The sequence below is a fragment of the Puntigrus tetrazona genome, chromosome 14, assembly GCF_018831695.1.
Source record: "Puntigrus tetrazona isolate hp1 chromosome 14, ASM1883169v1, whole genome shotgun sequence".
In the NCBI taxonomy this organism is placed as follows: domain Eukaryota; kingdom Metazoa; phylum Chordata; class Actinopteri; order Cypriniformes; family Cyprinidae; genus Puntigrus; species Puntigrus tetrazona.
The window spans coordinates 10,182,843-10,197,089 of record NC_056712.1 but is presented as its reverse complement, the minus strand read 5'-3'; the positions used below and the strand labels follow the sequence as shown (position 1 = coordinate 10,197,089).

The 14,247-nt window shown below is 39.9% G+C and overlaps 1 protein-coding gene across 1 annotated transcript; it reads left to right on the top strand.

Moving 5' to 3' along the window:
- The first annotated feature begins 205 nt into the window (after nt 1–205).
- Nucleotides 206–10,087, top strand: tlx2 (T cell leukemia homeobox 2). The gene is given in 4 exon segments (XM_043256691.1): nt 206–901; nt 904–1,260; nt 6,836–7,073; nt 9,071–10,087. Coding segments are annotated over 4 exon segments (930 nt in total). The 5' UTR covers nt 206–780; the 3' UTR covers nt 9,285–10,087.
- Nucleotides 10,088–14,247: the final 4,160 nt, after the last annotated feature.

Genomic DNA, 14,247 nt, shown 5'->3' with positions numbered 1-14,247 from the left:
ATTGATTTTATTTCAAACTCCTTATGTAAAAATGTAAAAAAATGAATAAATCCACTGCACTGCTCTGTGTTTTAGGAACACGAAACGTTTTATTTTCAACGACGGCACAACACAAGCCCCGGTGAAAAACAGAAGCGGCTTCTTTAAGAGAGGGTGCGGGCGCGAGGCATTGTCTCCACAGAAGCGCGCGAGAGCCAATGGAGAGGCGCGTGACAGAGTTTGGGCAGAAGGGGTTTGCCTCACCTGCTCGAAATCGCTTCAAGAGGAGCGCGAACAGGACGTTTTCAGCTCACGGCAATTAATATGCACGTATCGGACAGTTAACACTTCACTTTAGATAACAGCGATGAGCTCGAGCGCGGGCCGCGCGCCTTTCTGAGGCACAGCGCAACTCCAGAAACGCGTCCGGTTTGTTTGCTACAACTTGGCAACTCATCACTTCGGGATTTAACAGTGAGCGCGGAGCCCTTTCTGCTGTCGAGCTGCTTTTTTTTGTTTTGTTTTTAGGCACCATCATGGAACTGAAAGAGAGCCAGACGAAAGGCAAGAACGTGTTGGATAACGCTCAATTAATCGCGAAGGAGTCGATGTGATTTCTGTTCCTCACTTGTTTTCGATGGCGGCGATATAAAATCGCATGGGCTCTGAGCACTCCGAGGAAGAACGTCTGCTTATTCCAAATAAATTCTGCGCCTTTGGGAATAAAGCGCGTTGCGTTGAAGTTTTAGGAATTAAACGCCGCGACCTTCCAAGCTGCGCGTAACAGAAAGAGCCGCGACGATGGAGCACACGGGGATAGAAGAGGTGAACCAGACGCACCAGCAGCACGAACCCATCAGCTTTGGAATAGATCAGATCCTCAACGGCTCGGACCAGCCGAGTAGTTGCATGCTGCCGAGCAGGACGGAGAACCGGACTACGCGCTCGCGCCGAACGTCTACGCCAACGGCTACAACAGCGTGTACAATCCGGCCTGTTCGATGGCGGCGGGGCTGGCGGGTTCCTACAACGTAAACATGAACATGAACGTGAGCATGAATATGAACGTTAACGTGAACTCGGGGAACGCGGGCGGTGTCATCCGCGTCCCGGCCCACAGACCCATGCCACCCGCGCCTCACCCGCCGACTTCTGCCCATCCACCGGGCATCGCGGCGGGGATACCCACCGTGCCCACGATGCCCAGCATGGGCAGCCCCGCCAGCTTCACGTTCCCCTGGATGGAGAGCAGCAGAAGATTCGCCAAAGATCGGCTGACCGGTAAGACCGATTAAGACGCATTTACAGCGCTGCCGAAAGAAGGCTAGGAAACAAATGGCATAATTACGAACCACATGAACAAAGACGGACGATTCGTTAGTTGCTGGCTTTTAAAGGTCAGTGTTGTCTGAGAAAATTGTTTTATTAGCTCGGAACGATTTGTACGTATAATCTTTTTTAATTGCAGTTTAAGCGTAAATTGCGGATAGGCTAAAAAGCAGCAGCAGTCCAATTAATAGAAACAAAACAACCAAAACCAGGCCTATATATATAAATAATAAAAATAATATATATGTGTGTGTGCGTGAGAAAAAAAACTGCTACGGCATGTATGTTTTGTTCTGAAATTATTTGCACTGTTACTTTTACAATAAAAACACGCCTCAACATTGCAGGAAGAAACGATAGCCTTAATTATTATTGTAAGCTACAAATAATTCCCAAACTAAAACACCTTCATTTTCAGGCCATTATTTTTAATAACATATTTTAACTCTCTGCCGTATCTTAAAGAAATAGCACATTAATGCACAGCATTATTTAGCCCATATTTATTTACTTAATAGAAGCTTTTATTCAAAGCCATTTAAAATGATATACATTTTATTAGTAAATTCACGTTTATATACAGTAACACATAATGGCATATACAGGCTAATAATAATAATAATAAACTAAGAATATATTTTATATAGGCCCATATAATTTAAGACACTAGAATATATTTTTGTCTTTAGCGCTAAATGGATTTTATTCTAAAATGTGCGTTTAGGTGTTTACATTAAAGTAGAAATGTCCTTTTTCTCTGCTAAAACCCATCTGATAGCTCTCTGCATTGCGCTTGAGTTAAAACCCCTTTAAACACACCGCTGGCTTTAACCCCCGACGCATCTGGAAATCGAGGAGCAACACTAGACAATCTTTTAAACCACAAACATAATTCATTTTATCCGAGAGAGGCCACGATGCTGGACTGAACTCAGGCGCACAGTAGAAGCGACATCATCTCGGCCTGTGGATATACACACACACACACACACACACACACACACACACACACACACACAGTGGCTTTCAAAATCACAGCTTCTCGTGGAATGGTTTTATGACACCAAGTCACGTCTATATTCGTGAGCTGCTGTCTCTCTGGGCCTTTAGGACAAATGAATCATGATACAGCGGTCGCAGGAGCTAAATGTTGCCACGGCCAGCAGTAATGCGTAATGGCATGTTGACAAATCGTTTTAATCTGCGCAAACGTAATACCAATAGAGATCCGACAGAGGACGATTTTGGATAACAATTCCGAGTGGGAAAAAAAAAAAAAAAAAGAGAATGAAGTGTTTTGGAAAAAATAGCCTCGGCTGTGCTTGATTAAAGAAAATGAAATAACTGCATCTTTATTACATTAATTTTTAGCGTATGGGTTTGGATACGCGCAATTGAAAATAAAACGTGAACGCGTATTCCGGTAAACACGTTCTGGATAACGAATAAGACAATAAAAAAGCGTTATTTGTGTCTCGTGGTCGTAACGTCCTCCGCTGTCCAGTGCTCGTCTTCAAATGACGTCACTCACGGTGAGATGAAAATGAAGAAGAATATGGATCTGTGCGCATTAAATATTCAGAATTCCGCTCTATTCTCATTAATTATTCAAACGAGAGAATGATATGTCAACTGCGAAAAGCTCTTTTGTAAATATGCTTATCAATTTTACTCATAGTCACTTTGGGCCACTCGTTTGTTATATTTTTATTTCTTTGAACCGCGCCGGATACAAGGCGACGCGCGCAGGCCACATTTTAGAGTTTTGAACGAAATTAGATGTACGTTTTCTAGCCGATAAACATTACGAAATATTACAAATAAACATAAATATATCTACAAAAGCAAAAAATAAATAGAACTATTTGCATTAAACACATCTAAGACTGTCTTCTCGTTTTCGAGATATTTACATTATAAGTTACAATAATAGTTACAAAATCGCTAATATTTTAAAAGGTGCCTTTCTCTCAGCGTCACCCAAATAAAGAACCGGACACTTATTTGTCATAATGCACAAGTCACAATGCCCGTCTGAAATAGGTTTCTCTTTTTCCAACTATTTTCTCCGTCAGCTTGAATTGCACGTCTGCATTACACCACAAGTGTCAGGGCGCGTAATGGTGCGCGGACGGGCCTGAGACTCGATATGCGCCGCAGGCCGGACATATCGTGCCGGATCGGGAGGCGATGAAAGGCTACACCACATGTTTTTTTGTTAATTGACTCCTTGGCAGTTTGCAAGTTTATAAAAATCCAGAAATGCATAAACAGATCAGTCGTTCTCCGGTCAATAAACACAGGTGCTCTGCTCTGACGGTAACGGCCTTTACGCACGGCTTTTCCGTTCCCGTTAACAACTGCGGCGTGCAAGGAGGTAGACTATAAATAGGACTCTGTATAAATGCAACAAATGCTACGTTTTTAAATAGACACGAGAAAAGCGCGCGCGTAGGCGTCCTAATTCAAACCGTTTCCGCGCGCGCTTTGATAACAGTATATTCATCAGTAGGTAAATTTATTTGTATTACCGCCGCTGGTGGGGGCTTGTTGGGTCCAGCTGCATCACAACAAGGGGCAGGTGATGGTCGTAATCTGATATCACCGGCCTTGGAGAAATTGCAAAATGAAATTGCATGTGGATGCCCCTCTATCTGAAATGACAATAATGATCTTTCCCACCCATAAATACAAATGATTATGAAACCGAGACGAGGCCGCGTAGCCATGGCGACGGTGTCTGAAGGGACGAGCAGGCTCCAGAGCGGACGGTTTATGGCTTTTCCTGACAATTATTTTATTTTATTCGATATTTCAATTCCCAGCGCGAGAGAAAATTTAAAGGCGCATTCTGTTTTGCCTCGCCGCGCGTAAATAGCGACAAATGCCCATGTTATATTTCAATATCGCGCTTTGAATCCATTACATGTATATTTATTAGATTTCTACAAAGGTAATATGCGCGATGGGAAAGGCAGGCGCTGTCGCATGAAGGTGATATCACGTATAACTGATTTTATTACTGGCCGCATATTCTCTAAGGCAAGCTTTGATTTTTTGATGCGCTCACCATAAATTTTATTACACAGACTTATCATTTAGAATTCCCTCCGCTGTCGAGACGGAATACGGGGATTGTTTTTGTTTCCATTTGACCCACATATGTATCTGCGGAGGAGTGTTTCTGGGAAACGTGTTATTAGTTCGTTTTGCAATCCGCTCACCTGACATACAGCAGAAAAATGAATATATAAGCAACACCGCTATCCAACCACGTCGAAAAGGCTACAGAGCGTCGTCTGTAATTAATTTTAAAAACAATAATGAATCATTTCGTTCTTGGTCATTCTGATCTCGAACGTTCTAGAACGGTTACCCGCGCGCTTAAGTGACAACGACGCGCGCCGCCTGTCACTCAACATCAGCGCTTTAATTAAAAGCAATCAAATCTAATTACGCGAAGGAATGAAGAGTCTATGCGCTTAATCCAATCAGAGGCCTTTTTACTTGCTCGTCTAATAAAATCTGACAAATAAACTAATGATCTCGCAGAAGTAGAAACGTAGCGGCACAATAAAACATCTAGCCAGTATAAATAAAAATCCTTGTTTTTTTTTTTTATCATCAGGCGTAAAAGTCAATTAAGTTGCATCCACGCGGTTGCCCCCAAAACCCGGACTCAATGTCAGCCCGAGCTCGTGACAGAATCCCAGGAATCCCTGCTCGACCAGTGCGAACCGTTGAGAGGTTCTTTTTTCTTTTCTGAGGGCCACGGACCGATCTTGAATTACACGAGAACGTGAATGAATGTCGTCGAGCGGCCAAGAACAGGCATTTACGGATCTCCAGCACGGTATTATCTGAACTCCAACCTGCCAGGCACTAAACTGGCCCTCTGTCTTCACACGTGACCGGCCGACCACTGCGGGACCTAAGCTCGGCCACAAAAATAACAAACCATCGAGCGAAGGTCACTCTTCTCGCTTCACTCAGTTAAAAAAAAAAACAGGTTCGCAGAGTGTAGTTCAGGTCCAATTCCTTCATTCATTTTCACAAATTTGTAGATATAACTGATGCAAAATATTTAATATTTATATCTACACAATACACGGTCCTTGCAGCTGAAGCCTAAATAAAAATCATTTTTAATATTCATTTTTTTTAAACATATCACACACAAATCTTACTAATAAATATACTTTATATTTTAATACCATTCTGATATATATTCAGGATGTAACGAGCATATTTGAGGGGCGAAATTCATATTAGTGGCTGATTCTTATATTATATTCGGTCCTCTTAATCTTAAATGTGTTCAATCTTATTTGTATTCACTCAGCGGTGAGGATACTTTGCCACAAGCTGCTCATTATTCCGAATGTTTAAACGAACATCCCGTGCACCATAAACAGCAGTGTGCAACACGTGATGTATTTATGTTTTCGTTTCGTTCAGGTGCACAAACTGCTAAAACACAATCACCAAAACATAATGTTGGTTAGACTCTAACCGCCTTTCAGAGGTTTTGACTGGGCTCCAGTTTGTCACCCTTTAGTGGAAAGGTGTCTAGGAATCATTTGTGGCCACCATAAATACTTCAGAAACACAGTTTCTGATATACACACGGATAATAGCATTTGCTTTAATGTTTGTATACGCTGTTATAAAGTGACATATATAGGCCTGGTGTAAAATTTGGGCTTTCATGGATCTCGAAAGGCGCCAAACTGTTCGCATCAGTTATTCACAGCTGCTTCTACTAGTAACATTGGTGGGAGGTAAACAGGAAGGAGGGGAAAGGTGAAAAAAAAATTCTGAACGCAACAATCAGGACCTCTGTTGTAAAACTATGAATAATGGATAAACAATACAGAAGGACTGAATGAGAAATGAGCCTGAGTTCACTGCTGCCAGCACTTTGTGTGATATAAACCTGAAATACAGTTTGTCCATGTATGTGCAGTAGTTATAGGCGATGAACGCGACCTCTCTTGAAAAAATAAATAAATAAATAAATTTGCTTTCTACTGAGGTAACCATAGCAACCGTACGCTAAGCGAACGCCAAGTTCGGGAAAACGAATCAAAAATTCAAATCGCGTAATTGTTTATAATGTAATTAAATATCGCGCCACCAACATCATTCAATATATGTTTGATCTTTCCAATTAAATACATCTTTCGAAACAGGCAGCCCATGTTTAAAGGCTCGGAAAGACCACCACATCAAGAAGGACCCTCGTGGCGTTTGTTTGTTTCTAACCCTAATGTCCACGAATTTAGGCTGCTTCCTCGATTTCCAAAACACAGTGTAGACATAAAACACTGCAATAACGTTCATTTCTTTCCCCCTAGAAACTGTTTTGCATTTCCATAATGTAAAACGATCCGGTTTTACATGAATATAAAATCATTTTAACCAAGATTACATGACATCGCTAATTGGCCCATGCCGTTTGGCTTCTCGTGAATTTCCTTTCAGTGACATCGAATGCAAACGTTTTCCACCTATTTGTTTTCTGCAGCTGCTCTTTCGCCCTTCTCCGTGACCCGGCGGATCGGTCACCCGTACCAGAACCGAACCCCGCCGAAACGGAAAAAGCCCCGCACGTCGTTCTCGCGCGTGCAGATCTGCGAGCTGGAGAAGCGCTTCCACCGGCAGAAGTACCTGGCGTCCGCGGAGCGCGCCACGCTCGCCAAGGCCCTGAAGATGACAGACGCTCAGGTCAAGACCTGGTTTCAGAACAGAAGAACAAAATGGAGGTGAGCAAAAACTGGTCGTCCGAATGTAGAAAATAGCAGCTACGGGGTGGTTTCGTGTTCACCATACAGCTTTAAAAGTCCTGCTGTGGCTTATATTCATTATTTCGATTACATCTATATTTGAAGCTTTCAGATTCGTTTTGTTGGCATTATCTGATTAAGGCCTGTATAATTCCCTAAAGCGGCCAATTGAGTCAGAACTGAGCTTAAGTGAAAAGGGCATTTAAGGCCTAGTGGAAAAACACCACTGTAAATTTGCAGAGGTTTGCGTTTCGTTTGTTTATTTATTTCACATTGGACGCAATTGCCTTGACCAAGCAGAAACGTTCAAGCTCTTAAAAGGCTGTGTGGAAACTTGCTGTCCATGCAGTACCTCACCTATGCTTCTGAATAATTGAGAGCATGTCCATCCTTTCCCCGTAATCTACTCAACCTTTTGCTGTTGGCTCTTTTGGAGCAAATAAGTGCCCAATCTAATTAAGAGCAGGCTTACTTACCTTTGGTTTTACCAACAGGCTGCAATAGGCGGACGAGAGGCTGAACGTGATTTATTTATAATGAAGCTGAGTCATGGCCTTTAACGAATCTAAATTTATTATGGTCGTTTTAGCATGCCTGATCATCAATATTTATGGGCCTCAACTTAATTCGGCAATTACACGTATCTGCTGAAAGCTGCTGGGAAGCATTCATTAGCGTGGTCACTTTGCTCATTGTCTGTTAGGAATGAAATTCTGGTAAATCGTACCTCACGACCGAACCTGAACGTCAGTAGCGACGCCGAGAACAGTTCGTGTCATGAGTGCATGAAATCGTACGTCTTAATGACTTCATCCTCCGTGACAAAATCTGTCCGGCATGAGGGTCTCCATACCTGCCGCCCGGCGTCCATTAGCCACACATCACAGCTAAATGCATCACTGTAATGTGATTGCACTCGGCTCATTTGATCACAGGCTTGTTACCCGTACAATCGACACGCAAATACATCCTTCATTCTCAAAGTGTCTCTAGACTACACTTGAATATTTTACAACACAACAAACCTGGAGAAAAAAAAATAAAGAGTGTTTTTTTGCATTTTTTTATGTTGTTAGCGATCGGTAAACCATTTATCGATTTAAATGTGATGGAAAAACTCAAACAGGGCAATTTAAATGGTGATCAGTTCAAGAAAATGCATTTGAAAAAAATGTTGGGGGAAATATTAAGAAAAATAGATTTGATAAATATTAATAAATTATTCGTCATAATTAAATAGATGGTGCAAAGTAAAACAAATCGATAAAATAAAACAAAATAAATTAATTAAACGTCACCTGGCATAATTAATACTTTTTTTTGTTGTTATTCTAATGTTTAAAAATGATTTGTCTTCTGCCTAGCTGTTCATTCTGACCTAAAAAAAAAGTTTTCTTCATTAAAACTGAACAAACTTAGGATGTAAAAGGGACGGCTCACCCCAAAAGTTCAATTCTGTCTTTGCTTTGTCTTCGGTTTTACAATGAAAACACTGAGGTTAAGTAAACGGTGATTAAAAATGTACTTTTGTAAAGCGAACCATCCCTTTAAGTGAGTGCAGCTGGTGGAGCGATTAATCGTATTTAATCCTTCAAAGTACACATCAGGTCCCCGGACCAATAAAATAGCATTGTTTTGTCACGCACTGTTTTATAATAATACTCGCATCTTTACGCCGACAGCTCCAATAGGCTCCTCGTGCGTACATTCAAGGTGTTATTAAAATGTACAGAACCATTAACATTCATGCGTTTCATTCAAAATGACTTCAGTCGCAACGCGCATATTGTTAGTTTTCACAAAGCCGTGCCGTGTCTTTTGTGCGCGCGGAGAGCTCAGATCTCCGAAGGTAATTAAAACCAGCCTAGGACCTGCACCAGATAAACACGTTAGTTGACATAATCCGCTTTTGTATTCGAAAAGGCTCTCTGTCACTGCGCATCATGTTGACTTCAATCATGCGTCTCTGATGACAGGAGGCAGACCGAGGAGAGAGAGGCCGAGCGACAGCAAGCCAACCGCCTGATGCTGCAGCTACAACAGGAGGCCTTTCAGAAGACCCTGAGCCAGCCGCTCCAACAAGACCCTCTCTGCCTACACAACTCCTCGCTTTACGCCCTGCAGAACTTACAGCCTTGGGCGGAAGACAACAAGGTGACGTCCGTCACCTCAGTCGCATCTGTGGTCTGACCCGCAACTCTTATGTGTGCTAGTTTATTGAGAAGGGATTTTATAGGACGCCAGTTAGAACTTAATTTAGGCGGATCTCTGACATTCTCACTTGGACTCACCTCATGAGCATCTGTACCAAGCCATATGGTTTTTTTTTCTTCTGTGAGATGGTAGAAGAGATCTAGCCGAGGTCTAAAGCATTCTATTTAATGTCGATGTTTTTCGACAGCATCAGCTTTGAGCCTGTGATAAAAAAATAAATAAAAATTTACTCAAATTAGTTTTCCAGAAACATGCATATTTAAGAATTGGCATGGAACAAAAGCATCCTAATTAAAGTGGAATCAAAACAAACATAAGCTCACATTTTCATTCCCACGTGAATCTGACTGGTCATTTGCTCGTCCCTTACGCTACGTTTTCGTTCCTCTTTCTTCAGCTACCCATCTAAGAGAGGGAGGGGCTTTGTCCTTTCCAACCCAAAACCGCAAAGCTGTCTGATGAATTTCACCCATCGAGACGGCCGTTTGTCTACGTGCCATTTGGCATCAAGGAGACTGACTCAACCCCAGACTCGTTCATTCTTGTTCTTTTTATTTGTGTTTTTTTTTTTTTTTTTCCTTTGGACTTTGTAAGATGTGTTTGTGATGCATGTTCTCTACATTTCCTGTATGAAGAGATGGACTAAAAACTGTTAGTTCTGTCAAGCCGGAGTCCTTCCTAAAACGCACTTTGGAAGCAATTATGGAGGCGCTCTCTATGGATTCTTCATGACGTGACGTTTAAAGGTGTTTTATATTAAAAAGAATTGTGACTTCTAAGACTTCTGTTTCATCCTGTGTAAAATTTATTTAGAATACTATAAATGTGACCCCGGACCATAAAACCAGTCATAAGTACAACAGCCAAAAATACACCGTATGGGTCAAAATGATCGATTTTTCTTTTATGGCAAAAATCATTAATATAGGAGTAAGTAAATATCATGTTCCATGAAGACATCTTATACATTTCATAGTGTGAATATATTAAAACTGAATTTTTAATTAGTAATATGCATTGCTAAGAACTTCATTTGGACAACTTTAAAGGCTTGAAATCTTCTCAATGTTTAGATTTTTTTTTTTGCACGCTCATGTTCCAGATATTCACATGCTTGTATTTTGGCCAAATATTGTCCTATCCCGTACTTCAATGGAAAGCCTATCGATTAGTAGATGTATAAATCTCCATCTCTTCCAAGACAATTGACACTCATAACTGGTTTTGTGGTCACAAATGGTGAAATGTGCCGTTTTTGCACAACTACCAAATACAGAATAGCATAAATGCTATTCCTACACTCTTAAAAGGAAAGGCTCTTTACTGGCATTAATAGTTCAATACGAGACACTTTGGATCCGTTCCATTGCACGTATAGTGGAAAACAGTTCTTTCCATTTTAAACGGTTGTGAAAAGATTCTTTGAAGAACCAAAAATGCCTCTTTTCTTGACATTACAGTAAAAAAGCCCTGTTGGCGCCTTTATTTCTAAGAGTATAAACTTTTTTGAGCCACTACTGGGCTGATTGGGATGCTAAAGCAAAACAGCGTTTTAATGCTACCACCACCACCATTTTTTAGAGGAAACGAACAACAATTGTCTTATTTTTGACACTGATAAATACACACCACTTCAGATTTGACTACCACCTATATTTAGCCCGAATCGTCATTCATTGTGAACTTGTAAAAACCTGCTGGTGAGAACCTGCGAGTGCAGTTTGTATACAAAAAACAAGTCCTTGACAGGTATTTTGAAAGCATTCATCACCCATGTCCACCCAGACACCGTAAGGGCGTAAACAACTGATGGGATCTCTGTGAGCCAAGACAGCAGTCAAAACAGCAGTTTCCTCATTGGACGCCACGGCGGAGCGATACCCACGTAACACAGGGAGGGGACGTGGAATCATAGCCGTTTTATTCGCAGTAAATGAGCCTTTACATTCTGTTCTACACACCACTGCATCTCCCAGGAAATGCTAAGGCGCTAAACTGATTACAGCGCTCCACGGCCTGTGGCTTACAGAAAGGAACCAGCAGTTGCACAAACCACAGGCAGGGAAGACAGCTGGAAAACAAGCATCTTTCAACGGGAACAATAATTCTGCTGGATTTGTGCAACTGGGCTATTTTACAAGTCATTACACATAATCGTTTTCCAATTTTGCTCTCAGGCAAGTCAACTAAACATATATTAACATCTTGCTAACCGTTTCTGAAAATCAAATAATCTAATTTTTAAAAAAAAAATATATTTTTTTTTCAGGTAACCTAAAAACGTGTTTTGTGTTTGTGACATCCAAATTAACTATTTGTATTCTGATTTAATGCGATTGAATGAATCTGACCAAATCAGGCTGTTATAAAGTCAAATAACATCTTGATTAAACTTCTTAAATATACAGTTTTTTTGAAACCAATTGCTGCATTTGAACTTTATTTTTTTCAAAAAACACATTCAAAATTATTTAAAAGAGTCAAAGTAGAGCAATTTATAAAAAACGATTTTTATTTCAATTGAATGCTAAAAAGTCCTTTTTCCAAATTGATGATAATAACAATAAAAAGTCATTATTAATAATTGACAAGCAGCAATAACTGATAATAATTAGTAAATCAACATAATAGACTGAACTTGTGAAACTGAAAACTAGAATAATGTAAATGTAATGTAAATTCCACTTTAAAATATACCACAACAGCAAAGTATTATAATAAATTTCCATATTTCACAATATTACTGTTATTCTTTCATTGGCAGGCACAAGCTATATAAAGCGCACTTTCAAAAACATAAAAAAACAAAATTTTAATGTTATATTTATATACTTAAAATATTCGATTTTATGTAATATTATATTAATATTATGTAATTTAAAAAATTATATTTAATGTATCCACACTTAAAAAACAGCCGCGTGTCCTGTTAATATTTCCCAAATTAATTTTTTTACAGGTGTTTTACCCGTATTTTTTAATTACACATTGCATCGTTGCTTGTTTTAGGTTTGAAGGGAAAGTGTGTAAAAGAAACGGTAAACATACTGGTAATTATCCGCCACGCGGTACATTAACCGTTTTCCTAAGCATCTTCTTCTGACCGTGTTGATCAAGCTTCTCTTTGTTTATGTATTCTCTTCGATTACGAAACTGTCATCAAATTTATCGGCCAATGCGACATAAGCAAAACAACAATTTGATAACTGTCTGTTTTAGTCATCACACTCCCACTTTGTTTAGCCAAGTTTGATGCCATCTCGCCTGGTTAAGATCCTGTCAGTGTGAGTCGGTTGCCGCGGTGACGCCTCTCCAACCCTCATTTCCTCTGTCAGTCTTCCCGTCGCTTTCATCTTCCTGTCTGTTCCGCCACTGCGACGTGACTTGGCTCATTTTGCTGAAATTCCTTTCGGCCTCTGTTTTCGAAAACTCTCTATTGTGTTCGGCCACAGGTGCTCCGAGCCTCTCTTTCTCCTGCTGATGCGCCTTTGTGTTTTTTTTTTTTGCCCTATCTACCTGAGGGCCTCCGCCTCAGCCAATAAAATGTTGCCACACAAGATGAGCGAGAAGCGAGAGGTTAAAGTATCACGCTTCCTATCTCGCTCAGTGTTCCTAGACAGGCTCCTGTTTATCTCACAGACACTACAAACCAATATGACCCATATGGCCTCCGCTTCTTCACAATAAGTCTGCCATTTCAGATTGCATCGGATGTCCGACGGTTCAAAGATCGACTGCGCTGCATTTTCCACAAATTCATAAACACAGCCCTCAAAATAAAAAAAACATCAAAGTTCAGGCATACAATAATCTAAATATAATCTAAAAAAAAGGTGCTTAAAAGGTGCTCCACAGAAAAGCCTAAAGGTTCTATGAAGAACCATCTCTTTCTTACATTTAGAAAATCTGAAGAATCTTCTTTGGCCACAAAGAACCTTTAGAGAAAGATTCTCAAGATGTTAAAGGTTCTTTATGAAACCATTTAGACAATAAGCTGGCATCTTTAAGAGCCTTTCGTTTTAAGAGTGTTGGTGCGCTTTTGAATTTTATTTTTATCTTTATACAGATGGCTATCTATGTGTCTAATCACTCAAGTCCTCCCAAAGAATTCTATTTCTTTTCATCGAGAAAAGAATGGAGTACTATGGGACACTCGCATTATAGTTAATTGTAACATAATAAGGCTTTTCACAGCATATGCGGAACAATCTCCACCAAATGGTCGGGCCATCAAAACCTTCCCCACAGTAAAGCAACACACAACGCATCTGATATACCTGCAGTTCAGAGTGGACGATCTGCTCATCTGCGTTTGTAGAAATCAGATAGCCGGTTCTCTTCCAGAAAGAGATGCACGCCTGCACAAACACTTCTGTGAAAGCAAAAAGTTAGGAAAATATTTGATCACTGAAATCATCATTACGAAAGACTCTGTGCAAGCCTGATATATGAAATAATAAACAGAACAGTCTATTGTTTTAATTTGCAATGGAACATTTAAATGTGAGTAAGAAGCTTATATCTTCTCTCATATCTTCTTATAATAAAAAAAAATATCTATTCAAAAACGTCGAGCAAAAATGAGCAATTTGGTGCATTGTTATTTTGCGTGGACAAACATTAAGATGAAATTCTTTAAATCAACTAAATTACATAATATGTGTAATAGCTGTCTGTTTATTTCTCCCAATAATTCTATTTTTTAATATAATTTTTAATACAATAGATAGACAGATGTCATAATTAGAAGAATCATGTATAAACGATTCAGGATAAATGACACATTTTGCTAATTTGTAAAAAAAAAAAAACTAAATAAAAGAAATATATCAGTGGTAAACATTAAAACGAACAAAAAAAATGACACTATGGCACATCCGTATTTATACTGATTTATGCAAACTTTCAATAGAAGACCAGCTTGTTAGAGCTTGTCAGA